General features: G+C 42.5%; 1 protein-coding gene across 1 annotated transcript in view; it reads right to left on the bottom strand.

The window, feature by feature from the left end:
• ITGBL1 (integrin subunit beta like 1) overlaps positions 1-12519 on the bottom strand; it is a 247669-nt gene that overhangs the window by 129386 nt on the left and 105764 nt on the right. Inside the window, exon 3 of the mRNA XM_077807054.1 lies at positions 1411-1557. Coding sequence (XP_077663180.1) covers positions 1411-1557 — 147 coding nt within the window. The remainder of the gene's footprint in view (positions 1-1410; positions 1558-12519) is intronic.

The following is a 12519-nucleotide window of genomic DNA, read 5'->3' as shown; positions in this document are numbered from 1 at the left end:
TTTGAATAGAGACTGGGAGTGGCTGGGTCATTACACGTACTGAATCTATTTCCCTAAGTTAAGTATCCTCACACCTTCTTGTCAACTGTCTAAATGGGCCATCTTGATTATCACTACAAAAGTTTTTTTCTCCTGCTGATAATAGCTCATCTAAACTAATTAGCCTCTCACAGTTTGTATGGCAACTTCCAATTTATCTGTATATATATAAATATATATATATATCTTCTTAATATATGTTCCATTCTATGCATCCGATGAAGTGGGCTGTAGCCCACGAAAGCTTATGCTCTAATAAATTTGTTAGTCTCTAAGATGCCACAAGTACTCCTGTTCTTTTTGCAGTCTACGTTATCTCCAGCAAAGGAATGACAGTGCTTAGTCATTAGTCATTAGTTTAGTGCCAAGATGACACAATGAGTAAGAGAACTATCCTGTAAGTATAAAGCTACATACGTGTATGGGCTTCAATGTAAATTAAAATACTGGCAATGTTGGGCAAAAGTGTGAACTTGGTAACTCCTCCCACTGCCAGATTCACATAGAGATTTGTGAATGTTAATCAGCAGAATCTGATTTCAGTTCAGATTGCCTGCAAATGTCCACCAAAATTTTAAGGCTGTGCAGCTGGACCTTCAAGACAGTTGTATCTTCTTCCCCTGTTTATTTACTTGGTAATTCCCACTGAGGTTAGCACGAATCATAAAACTTAAACAAAGGATAAAAAGAGTTACAACAGCTCGTACCAGGGTTTTGGCTGGCAAATGTTTTGGGATAGTAAGATTTAATAATCAATGTCAAAGCTTCTGTATAAATTTCCAGAAAGGATGTCTGTAAATGCCTCCTTTGCATCCGACCAAAACAAAAAAATCTAAGACCTCTCTCAGTGTTAATGTTGTTATCACATCCTTTTGATGAGTAAAACATCTGGCACAGCTGGAGTCTTCATCAGTTTAATATAGTTATGGATGAGCCAGAATTCTAAAGAAAGCATTTTGAGTACACTTTACAGGTAATTTAAAAGTCATAAAAATATTTTCACATAAATCCTGCTAAAAAGTTTAAACGAGCATTGCATATCGTGTCTAGCAATCTGCATACTACAGTTTAGGTTACATTTTTTTCCACTGATTTTTCTGGATGAAGAAGTCATTCAGAACAGCTGGAGTCCATGTCAATTTCAAAGGAAAGACTCAGCCTGCTGACTTATTTTCATTGTATTATCTGACTCCCATTACACACACATACGCTGACGAATAGAATTTCACAGAAGTTTAGCATGTCTCTTTAAGTATACTAATCAATCTTTAAAACCATATTCTGTGAAGTTTTAATTAAACCATGTCACATGTCATCGTGATATACAAGGTAACACAGGAAGAATTTTAACCATTAAGGAAAATCTCTTACCTGCATTAGAACAGATAATATCTTGAGAATTCTTACACATTTCATTGCTCTTCTTCCGTGAAAGGTTGCAAGTAGTTGGGTACTGACAAGCATCACCATACCAGCCTTCATCACATTTGCATTTCCCACAGTCACACTTTCCATGGCCTAGGAATTTAAGGAAACAGTGTCAAAATCAGTTATCATTCAAACTCATCTTTTCTAATATCCTTTTTTAAAAAGCTACAGTTGCATCAAAAAAGTTTAAAGTTGACATCCTTAACAGATTCTCTTTAAGACACTTTTGCACAATTATAAACATGACTTCTTTTCTAAAAGCTAGAAAAAGTTTAAAATAATTTTGAAGAGAGATTTTAAATGTATGTAACTTTAGTTTCAGAAAAAAGAAAAGGAGTACTTGTGGCACCTCAGAGACTAACCAACGCCACAAGTACTCCTTTTCTTTTTGCGAATACAGACTAACATGGCTGTTACTCTGAAACCTTTAGTTTCAGAGTACATTATTTTGATAGTCCTGAATGGCTATTTTTAAAAGGGATTACAGAATTAGACTACTAGTACATAAACAATATTTATAGCTTGAAAATCTTTTTTTTAGTATTTTAATTGCTAACCATTATTATCTCAATAAAATGATAGCGAGAGCTTGTGATAATGTTTAAAGACAATGGGATGCATATTCATGAGTAGCATCAATATCATTGCTTGGTAGATTAGCACTGCAAGAGCTTCAAGGACCAATCCAACTGCTTCTTCCATCAATAGATGGCATGGTGTATATCAGCGGAGATCTGTACACTACATGTCTTTTGCAATGTCTCTCAGGGCAAAGATATCCATATGAACCATGAGCAAAGTGTGTCATTTCGACTACTTTCTCTTTACACAAGGTCCAATAGGTTTTTACAAATCCTTTAAATGTCTTAAAAGATTTCTGACTATATCACTGACTGCACTGTTCATTTATGATGTAGTTGAATCATTGTATTCCAAATTAATCATTAAGCATAAATTACAGTCAGTTAATTTCGAGTTTCCTCTTTACACTTTTAGACTATGTATGATCTTTCGTAAACCATTCTATCAAGAACAACATATGGCTTCAAACAGTTGTACACAAAGGGCATCTATCTAATTGGCAGGTGAGCATTCTAAATGGGTCACTTAATTTCTCATCAATAAAATCTTACCACAGTTGATTTTAAATATGCCAGTTTGTCTGCGGTCAGAAACAACATTAAAGTACAACACACCTTCTGCTGATATAGTGGAATTTAAATAAGCTATTGTAAATAAATTGCTTTCATGATGTAAAACCAGTTTGTTTGCTAATTAAATACATTTTGTATTTGCTGTCTCCGGTGGTCCAGAGACACAGCTCAATAATTAAAGGACATGTTAAAGAACATCATTATTCAGTTCTTTCTAAAAAAATAAATCAAGTAAATAAATAAAAAAACTTTGCTAAAGACTTGTCTCATGACTTGTTCATATGATCTCTGTTTGCACATGAAAAATGTGAATGCCAGAAGAAAGAGAGTGGGGGACGCAATATTTATATAACATTTTCCTGCTTCAGTGATGGTTAATGGCATAACCCGCACTGGTAAAGGAAGATAAGCCCTAGTGCAGCTAAACCAAACCAAAATAAAACAAACAACTAAAAGCCATTTTCTTCCCCGTTTTAAAGAATACTCTGGACAGCAGCTAAGGCTTCTTCCATCCCAGCTTCCCTGCTGATTTACTGGTTCAATCTCTGCTGGTAAAGAAAAGAAGCTCCAATAAAAAGGAGAAATACTTTTTTTTTGCTGTTGTTCCTTTAACTAAAAAATACAGCAACTCAGTGGCAACGGCTGCATACTCTCCCTTACTTGGTTTGGCAGCACTGATCTCTCTCAGTCATCAGAGATAGGCACTAATCAACATACATTAGTGCACAAAGGAGAAAACCTAAGAGTGTGACTGTACATGTGTATGCATGTCTCTTTTAGAAAAACAAACAATTGAAAATATTTTGATAATCACACTTAAACGTGAAAAAATCTGAGTGTGAAGTCCTTAAGTTAGCCTCTCTCTTTTTCTGTTTATTATGGGCCAGTTCGCCAGTCTGTGATCTAAACCAGAGTAAGAGGGGTAAGACTGGAAGAGTGTATTTGTATATTCATGTCTCATTTATTGTATTTATTGTATTTGTTGAGCACTAACAGGACACAAAAATATAGTCCTCATTCCCAAGAGTTTACAGTCTAAAACAGGGATCGGCAACCTTTGGCACGTGGCCCATCAAGGAAATCCGCTGGCGGGCTGGGACAGTTTGTTTACCTGCAGTGTCCTCAGGTTCATCCATTTGCAAATCAGAATATGCAAGAATGACCCAAGTGTACCTCAGAAAACATTGTTCCATGTTACTTCAAAAGGAGATGTTCTAATATCCACACCAGTTCACAGGTTGTTTTAGTTTCTCAGTCTTTGAAACTCACCCATTTTTTGTGGTTCTTTTTTGAAATTTCTAATTTTTTCTATATCTTTTTCAAAAATGTATTGAAAATATTATCAAATTTTAAAGTTTACTGGGTTTTCAGTAAATGAAAGAATTCAGTGACCATGTCCATAAATATCTTTTAAAAGATATTTTAAAAGACTCAATTTTTCACAAAATAGTTTTGGTTCTTTTTGATAAAAAACAAACCATTTTTGGACTAAAGAAAAATCTAACCCCCCACCAAACCAAATTAAAAACAAGGGGAAGAATCTGCTCTAAATGTTGATGCCACAAATATAGCACAGAGATGTTCTGAAATTTTTGCTGTTACATACCAAGTGTGAAATACTGGCCCCAATGAAGTCAATGACAAAACTCCCATTGAGTTCAATAAGGATAAGAGGTGGGCAAAACAAAATTGTCTGTAATTTTTTTCCAGCAAAAAAATTCAGATTCAGTAACTAATTTGTGTTGGTTTTGCCACATTGGTGCAGTTAAAAAAACAAAGACAATTAAAAAAACCAAACCTTTTTGCTGCCACATGTTCAAAATGAATCATTTAAATTTTTCAATTCAAAATGACTTTTCCCAATTTCTTAAAATTTTATTAAAAAGCAATCATGAGCATTTTAAAACGGTCAAAATCTAAACAAACCATTTTGTTTGACCTAAAAGCAATTATTCTTCCTACTTTTTCAGAATTGTTAGCAAACAGGAGATCCATTATCCACATAGCTCACCCGGAACTTTCCAAAGAACAGAAATGAATGCAGAAATTTTAGAAAAACAAACATTTGAAAATATTTTGATAATGGCTCTTAAAAGTGAAAAAAATCTGAGTGTAAAGTCCTTAAGTTAGCCTTTCTCTTTTTCTGTTTATTATGGGCCAGTTCGCCAGTCTGTGAACTAAACCAGAGTAAGAGGGGTCAGACATTTGGTGATGCACCTGGCAGCAGCCAGAGAGGGAGACTGAGGGCATGTCTACACTACAAAAAAAAGTCGACTTTATGTAATTTGACCTCAAGCCTCCGAATTAATTAAGTCGATTGTGCGTGACTACACCATGCTCGTTGTGTCAGTGGAGTGCGTCCTCCCTAGCAGTGTCGGCACTGATGCACAAAGCAGTGCATCATGGGTAGCTATCCCAAAGTGCAGCTTGCCGCAGTGTGTTTTGGGAAGTTTGTTCAACGCTTCGTGGGACCAAAGCATTGTCGCAGGGGAGAATGGGAACATTGCATTGGCCTCCCATGATGCACTGCCCTCCCTCCCTCAGATCAATGGCAAACATCCCAGTGGTTTTCATGCCTTATTTTGAAACCACCACGTGTACGCCATAGCTGAAGAAGCATGGAGCCTGCTCAGTTGTGCACTCTTGCTGGGAGCATCTCAAACACCTCGCACCTTCTCCTGCAGTATTTCCAGAGCCAAGATGGGGCCGCTGCGCAATGTCCTGCAAGCAGCCCTGCTGCAAACCATTGAAAAAAACAATTCACAATCGCTGCTGGCAGTCTCAGAGCAGCTGCACATGGTTGAGCGCCATTTCTGGCCCCATGAAACAAGCTCTGACTGGTGGGACTGCATCATTTTGCAGGTATGGGATGACGAGCAGTGGCTGCAGAACTTTCGAATGCCTAAGGCCACTTTCCAGGAACTTTGTGCAGAATTTTCCCCTGCCCTGCAGTTCAGCAACACAAAAATGAGAGCTGCTCTGACAGAGGAGAAGCAAGTGGCAATCGCTGTATGGAAGCTTGTAACACCAGACAGGTGTCAGAGTAGCAGCCGTGTACTTGTGGCACCTTAGAGACTAACCAATTTATTTGAGCATAAGCTTTCATGAGCTACAGCTCACTTCATTGGGTGCATTCAGTGGAAAATACAGTGAGGACATTTATATACACACAGAACATGAAAAAATAGGTGTTATCATACACACTGTAAGGAGAGTGATCACTTAAGATGAGCTATTACCAGCAGGAGAGTGTGGGGGGGGAACCTTTTGTGGTGATAATCAAGGTGGGCCATTTCCAGCAGTTAACAAGAACGTCTGAGGAACAGTGTGTGTGTGGGGGAGGGGGGGAAATAAACATGGGGAAATAGTTTTACTTTGTGTAATGACACATCCACTCCCAGTCTCTATTCAAGCCTAAGTTAATTGTATCCAGTTTGAAAATTATTCCAATTCAGCAGTCTCTCGTTGGAGTCTGTTTTTGAAGTCTTTTTGTTGTAATATTGCGACTTTTAGGTCTGTAATCGAGTGACCAGAGAGACTGAAGTGTTCTCCGACTGGTTTATGAATGTTATAATTCTTGACGTCTGATTTGTGTCCATTTACTCTTTTACGTAGAGACTGTCCAGTTTGACCAATGTACATGGCAGAGGGGCATTGCTGGCACATGATGGAATATATCACATTGGTAAATGTGCAGGTGAATGAGCCTCTGATAGTGTGGCTGATGTGATTAGGCCCTATAATAGTGTTCCCTGAATAGATATGTGGACACAGTTGGCAACGGGCTTTGTTGCAAGGATAGGTTCCTGGGTTAGTGGTTCTGTTGTGTGGTGTGTGGTTGCTGGTGAGTATTTGCTTCACGTTGGGGGGGCTGTCTGCAGGCAAGGACTGGCCTGTCTCCCAAGATTTGTGAGAGTGATGGGTCGTCCTTCAGGATAGGTTGTAGATCCTTGATGATGCGTTCCAGAAGTTTTAGTTGGGGGCTGAAGGTGATGGCTAGTGGCGTTCTGCTATTTTCTTTGTTGGGCCTGTCCTGTAGTAGGTGACTTCTGGGTACTCTTCTGGCTCTGTCAATCTGTTTCTTCACTTCAGCAGGTGGGTACTGTAGTTGTAAGAATGCTTGATAGAGATCTTGTAGGTGTTTGTCTCTGTCTGAGGGGTTGGAGCAAATGCGGTTGTATCGTAAAGCTTGGCTGTAGACGATGGATCGTGTGGTGTGGTCTGGGTGAAAGCTGGAGACATGTAGGTAGGAATAGTGGTCAGTAGGTTTCTGGTATAGGGTGGTGTTTATGTGACCATCGCTTATTAGCACCGTAGTGTCCAGGAAGTGGATTTCTTGTGTGGACTGGTCCAGGCTGAGGTTGATGGTGGGATGGTTGAAATCATGGTGGAATTCCTCAAGGGCTTCTTTTCCATGGGTCCAGATGATGAAGATGTCATCAATATAGCACAAGTAGAGTAGGGGCATTAAGGGACAAGAGCTGAGGAAGCGTTGTTCTAAGTTAGCCATAAAAATGTTGGCATACTGTGGGGCCATGCGGGTACCCATAGCAGTGCCGCTGATTTGAAGGTATACATTGTCCCCAAATGTGAAATAGTTATGAGTGAGGACAAAGTCACAAAGTTCAGCCACCAGGCTTGCTGTGACATTATCGGGGATACTGTTCCTGATGGCTTGTAGTCCGTCTGTGTGTGGAATGTTGGTATAGAAGGCTTCTACATCCATAGTGGCCAGGATGGTGTTTTCAGGAAGATCACCGATGGATTGTAGTTTCCTCAGGAAGTCAGTGGTGTCTCAAAGGTAGCTGGGAGTGCTGGTAGCGTAGGGCCTGAGGAGGGAGTCTACATAGCCAGACAATCCTGCTGTCAGGGTGCCAATGCCTGAGATGATGTGGTGTCCAGGATTTCCAGGTTTATGGATCTTGGGTAGCAGATAGAATGCCCCTGGTCGGGGTTCTAGGGGTGTGTCTGTGCGGATTTGTTCCTGTGCTTTTTCAGGGAGTTTCTTGAACAAATGCTGTAGTTTCTTTTGGTAACCCTCAGTGGGATCAGAAGGTAATGGCTTGTAGAAAATGGTGTTGGAGAGCTGCCTAGCAGCTTCTTGTTCATATTCCGACCCATTCATGATGACGACAGCGCCTCCTTTCTCAGCCTTTTTGATTATGATGTCACTTTTTGATTATTATGACAGTTATTGGTCAGTGGGGAATCAATTTGCAGTACATAAATCAGTGGTGGGCAACCTGCAGCCCGCGGGCTACACTCAGCCCATCAGGGTAATCTGCTTGCAGGCTGTGAGACAGTGTTTAAACTGACCGTCCACAGACATGGCCGCCATTCCCAGGCAATGGGAGCTGTGGGAAGCAGCGCGGGCCGCAGGGAGAACCCATTGGCCTGGAACAGCGAACCGCGGCCACTGGGAGAACAGTGTCTTGCGGCCTGCCAGCGGATTACCCTGACGGGCCGCATGTGGCCTGCAGACCGCAGGTTGCCCATCACTGAGGTAGATCAACAGTGGGAGCTGCTGTGCTCCAAGTGTGCAGGGCCATTAATCAACTTCTGCTATGAAAGGTAGTGAGTCTGGGAAATGTGCAGGACATAGTGGATGGTTTTACCACGATGGGGTTCCCTAACTGCGCTGGGGAACGCATATCCCCATCTTGGCACCAGACCACCCTGCCAAAGAGTACATAAACTGAAAGTGATACTTTTCAATGGTGTTGCAAGCGCTGGTGGGTCACAGGGGGCCTTTCACTGACATCAATATGGGATGGTCGGAAAAGGTGCATGACCCACGCATCTTTAGGAACTCCAATCTTTAGGAACTCCAGAAAGCTGCAAGCAGGAACTTTCTTTCCAGACTGCAAAATGAACACTGATGATGTTGAGATGCCAATCGTAATCCTGGGGGACCCAGCCTACCCCTTGCTCCCATGGCTCATGAAGCTGTACTCCAGCCATCTGGACAGCAGTAAGGAACGGTTCAACTACAGACTGAGAAAGTGCAGAATGATGGTTGAATGTGCCTTTGGCCATTTAAACGGGCACTGGAGAAGTTTACTAACAAGGTTGGACTTTAGTGAAGAAAACATCCCCATGGTTATAGCTGCTTGCTGTGAGCTTCATAATGTCTGTGAGGCAAAGGGAGAATAGTTTCTGCTGGGGTGAGGCATGGAGGTAGATAGATAGGTAGCTCTGTTTGAGCAGCCAAATATGAGGCAATAATGCTGTGCTGTTGTTTAAGAAGTGGGGGGGAGCGTTTTTCACTCCCAAATTCTGGAATTTCACATGGGGGGCCTCCAAAAGGGTGGGAGAAAAACACAGGAAGCCCACCCCAGTCCTGTATCAGCCACCTGAACTACATGCCGAGCACATTAAAGACACATTAGTGGCAGTGTGGTTTGGCAATCCAGAATTTGGTGGTGAGGGAGCAGGGCGTCTACATGCTCTATTGTTTGTTGTACGAGCACTTTTAATGAAAACTTCCACCATTTCCTCTAGGCAGCCCTATATGATATCAGTCTCCTGAGGATAACAGAGGCGGAAAGGAAGGAGATGTTGCAAGGTCTGTGTATAGACTTGGTCCTTATGCTGCTATGCTGTGTACTGCAATGATGCCAGCAGAATGAATCCAGGAGTTGCATGGGAAAGTGTCCTACCATGGTGGAAGAAATAAGGCTCTCCGCCCCAGAAACCTTCTGCAAAGGATTGTAGAGTACCTCCATTAAAGTTTTCTAGAGATCTCCCTGGAGGATTCCTGGGCTATCCCAGTCTACATAAACAGTCTTTTCCACAGGCCACCCTCTGCGTAGCTGGAGTGGCCTCTTGGAAGTAGAGACCTACTGCACCTCGCTTTTTCTTCATAGTAAACTTGCAATAAAACTGAATGTGTGCACCCGCTAAAGTTTAACTGGAATTTGATTGGAACTTTATACTCACCAGAGGTGTCTTCCCCGGCATCACAGTCAGCCACCATGATATCCTGCGACCCACAGGGCTCCAAGGTTAAAAATATTTCCTGGCTCTCGGGGAGAATGGATCCACCGCTTGCCTGCCTCCCATTCTCCTCCTCCTTTTCCTTATCCACCATATTGTCCTCCTTGTTGTCCCTAGACTCACATATCTGAGAGGCGTCCACGTTGCTTTTGGTAGTACTGGTAGGGTCACCCCCAAGAATCACATGCAGCTCTTTGTAGAACTGGCACTTGTGGGGGTCAGAACCAGAATGACTGTTTGCCTCCCTTGCCTTCTGGTACACTTGGCAAAGTTCTTCTATTTTCACATGGTACTGCTCTGTGTCCCTCGTGTAGCCCTTCTCCCCCATGACCCAATGCAATCTTGGCACAGATGTCAGCGTTTCTTCTGCTGGATCAGAGCTCTGCCTGCATAGAATCTTCTCCCCACACAACAATAAGTCCACCACCTCCTGTGCAGACCAGGCTGGAGCACGTTTGGAGCATGGCATCTCCATGATCAGCTGTGCTGGCATGCTCCCAATGCTAATCAAACAGGAAATGGGAATTCAAAAGTTCCCAGGGCTTTAGCAGGGGAAGTGCTGTTTCCTACATACCTGGCTGCAGTGCAGCAGAATTGAGAACGATTCTCCAGAGTGATCACAGGTGAACATTGTGGGACACCAACGGGAGGCCAATTAAGTCAAATTACACAATGCTGCATCTGCACTACCTCGCTGTCGACCCATGAAAATTGAATTAAGTGCTACACCTCTAGTGGAGATGGAGTACAGAAGTCAACATTAGAGGTGACTTGGGTCAGCGTAAAGGACCAGTAGCGTAGACGAATACATTAACAGGTCAACTTAAGGTGGCTTCCATCGACCTTACTCTGTAGCGTAGTCCAGGCCTGAGACTCACAATCTCTTGCTGTTCCAGGGTGGGCCTATGCTGTGCCAGGTGAAATGCAGCTTTTGCCTTTTCTTTTCAGCCATGTTTTAGTTTTATTTATTTAGTTTATTTTATTTATTTAGTTTAATTTTCTCCACTAAAGCTACACAAAATGTATTTTAACAGGCTAAAACACTAACGGAAAGTGACATTATTAAATTGATTGGTTAAAAAAGGCTGTCTTTTTATTACAATAAATAATTAATATTATTAATTATTATTATTAATCCAGGATGGTGTGTTCCTGAAATATGGAGTCCTTTAATTTTAAGACACCTAAAATTAGGGGAATTCAGACACTTGAAGCCAGCACAGAGTGATAGGGACTAGAAATTCATATCTTCAAACAGCTCAGTGGTATATATCAAGCGACACAGTAGTCCCAGTGTCTAACAGATGGGCAATAACAACAACAATAAATAACCACCATTATAAATAGCATTAATTGTTGACTCTATTAGCAGTATTAACAGAGGCATTGAGGATTAAACAGGATGGAAGCTGAATTACCTTCTTTCCGCTATACCAGGGGTGGAGAAACCTACAACCCGTTTCATTTCATCCAGCCCATGGCAAGTCGCCCTGGACCTCGGCGCCGCCCCCAGGGCTGGAGCCGCGAGCACCATCTCGCCCCACTGCAGGGGGAAGCTGGGGTTGCCAGGTCATTAAAACTCCAGTCAGCTCCATGCTGCTCCTGGAAGTGACCGGCATGCCCCTGCGGCCCCTAGGAGCAGGGGTGATCAGGGAAGTTCCAAGCGCTGCCCCCGCTCCAAGCACCGGCTCCACAGCTCCCATTGGCTGGGAACCATGGCCAATAGGAGCTGCAGGGGCGGTGCCTGCAGGTGCAGCCAATGCGCACCTTTCAGAGGTTCCTGGCCCCTCCACTTCGGGGCCAAACATGGCAGCCACTTCTGGGAGCAGCAGGGAGCCAGGGCAGGCAGGGAGCCTGCCTGAGCCCTGCTGCTTTGCCGACTGGGAGCCGCCTGAGTTAAGTGATGCCCCAAACTCCCAGCCCCAGGTTGGAACCCCCTCCCACACCCAAACTCCCTCCTGGAGCCCATACCCCAAACCTCCTTCTGCACCCCAACCCCCTGCCCTGTACTCCAAACCCCTTGGCCCCAGGCCAGAGCCCCCTCCTGAACCCCAAATCCCTCATCCCCAGCCCCACCTGAGAGCCCGCACCCCCAGTCGGAGCCCTCATCTCCTCCCATGCTCCTGCCCCACCGTGGAGCCCCCTCCCGCACCCTGAACCCCTCATTTCTGGCCCCACCCTGGAACCTAGGGGAAGCCCCAAGCTTCCGTGTCCCCCCATGGGGCTGTGTGTGGCCTGCAACTGATTTTGTCTGTGGGTCAGTGGCCCCTGATAGAAAAAAGGTTCCCCATCCCTGGGCTATACCATTCAATAAAGCTCCAAATGGAGAATCAGTCAGAACAAATCTAAAAATATTAAGATATGCCCTCAGAAAACAAATTAAAAAATCAGTACTGCCAATGTTATTTTGTTATCAGATTTTAAACTGTTATGATAAATGACAGAAAAGTTAAATGATGATAGTTTTTATATATAATATATTTCTATACACACATTCATACATACGCACACATATATGCACATACATATGCACATATATAAGCATACACACAATATCACTATATCATTTAATATTTCTTACAGGTGATATCCCTTTTATTCATCATATTGCTGTAAGGAGTAAGTACTTTGCTAGTTTCTATATAAATTATGGTCAGTGTGATTGATAGCAGCAATTTCAAAATCACCTAATCACATACCGCTATACAAAATTATTTCACTTGAAAAGATCGTTGTTCTAGAAGAGGCAGCCCTTGTTACATATTAGCTGTTACCAAATAATATTATTTTAAGAAACTGCTTAAGGCTAACATCAATGCTGTACATTGTATGTAACGTTTAGTGCTCGTTTTAGGGGAAAACATCCAGTATTTGCTGTTTTATTATAGTAATAGCAGAGGGA

This window comes from Eretmochelys imbricata, chromosome 1, assembly GCF_965152235.1.
Source record: "Eretmochelys imbricata isolate rEreImb1 chromosome 1, rEreImb1.hap1, whole genome shotgun sequence".
In the NCBI taxonomy this organism is placed as follows: Eukaryota; Metazoa; Chordata; order Testudines; family Cheloniidae; genus Eretmochelys; species Eretmochelys imbricata.
Note: the sequence above shows the minus strand (reverse complement) of the source record. Positions and strands in the feature narration are given on the sequence as shown.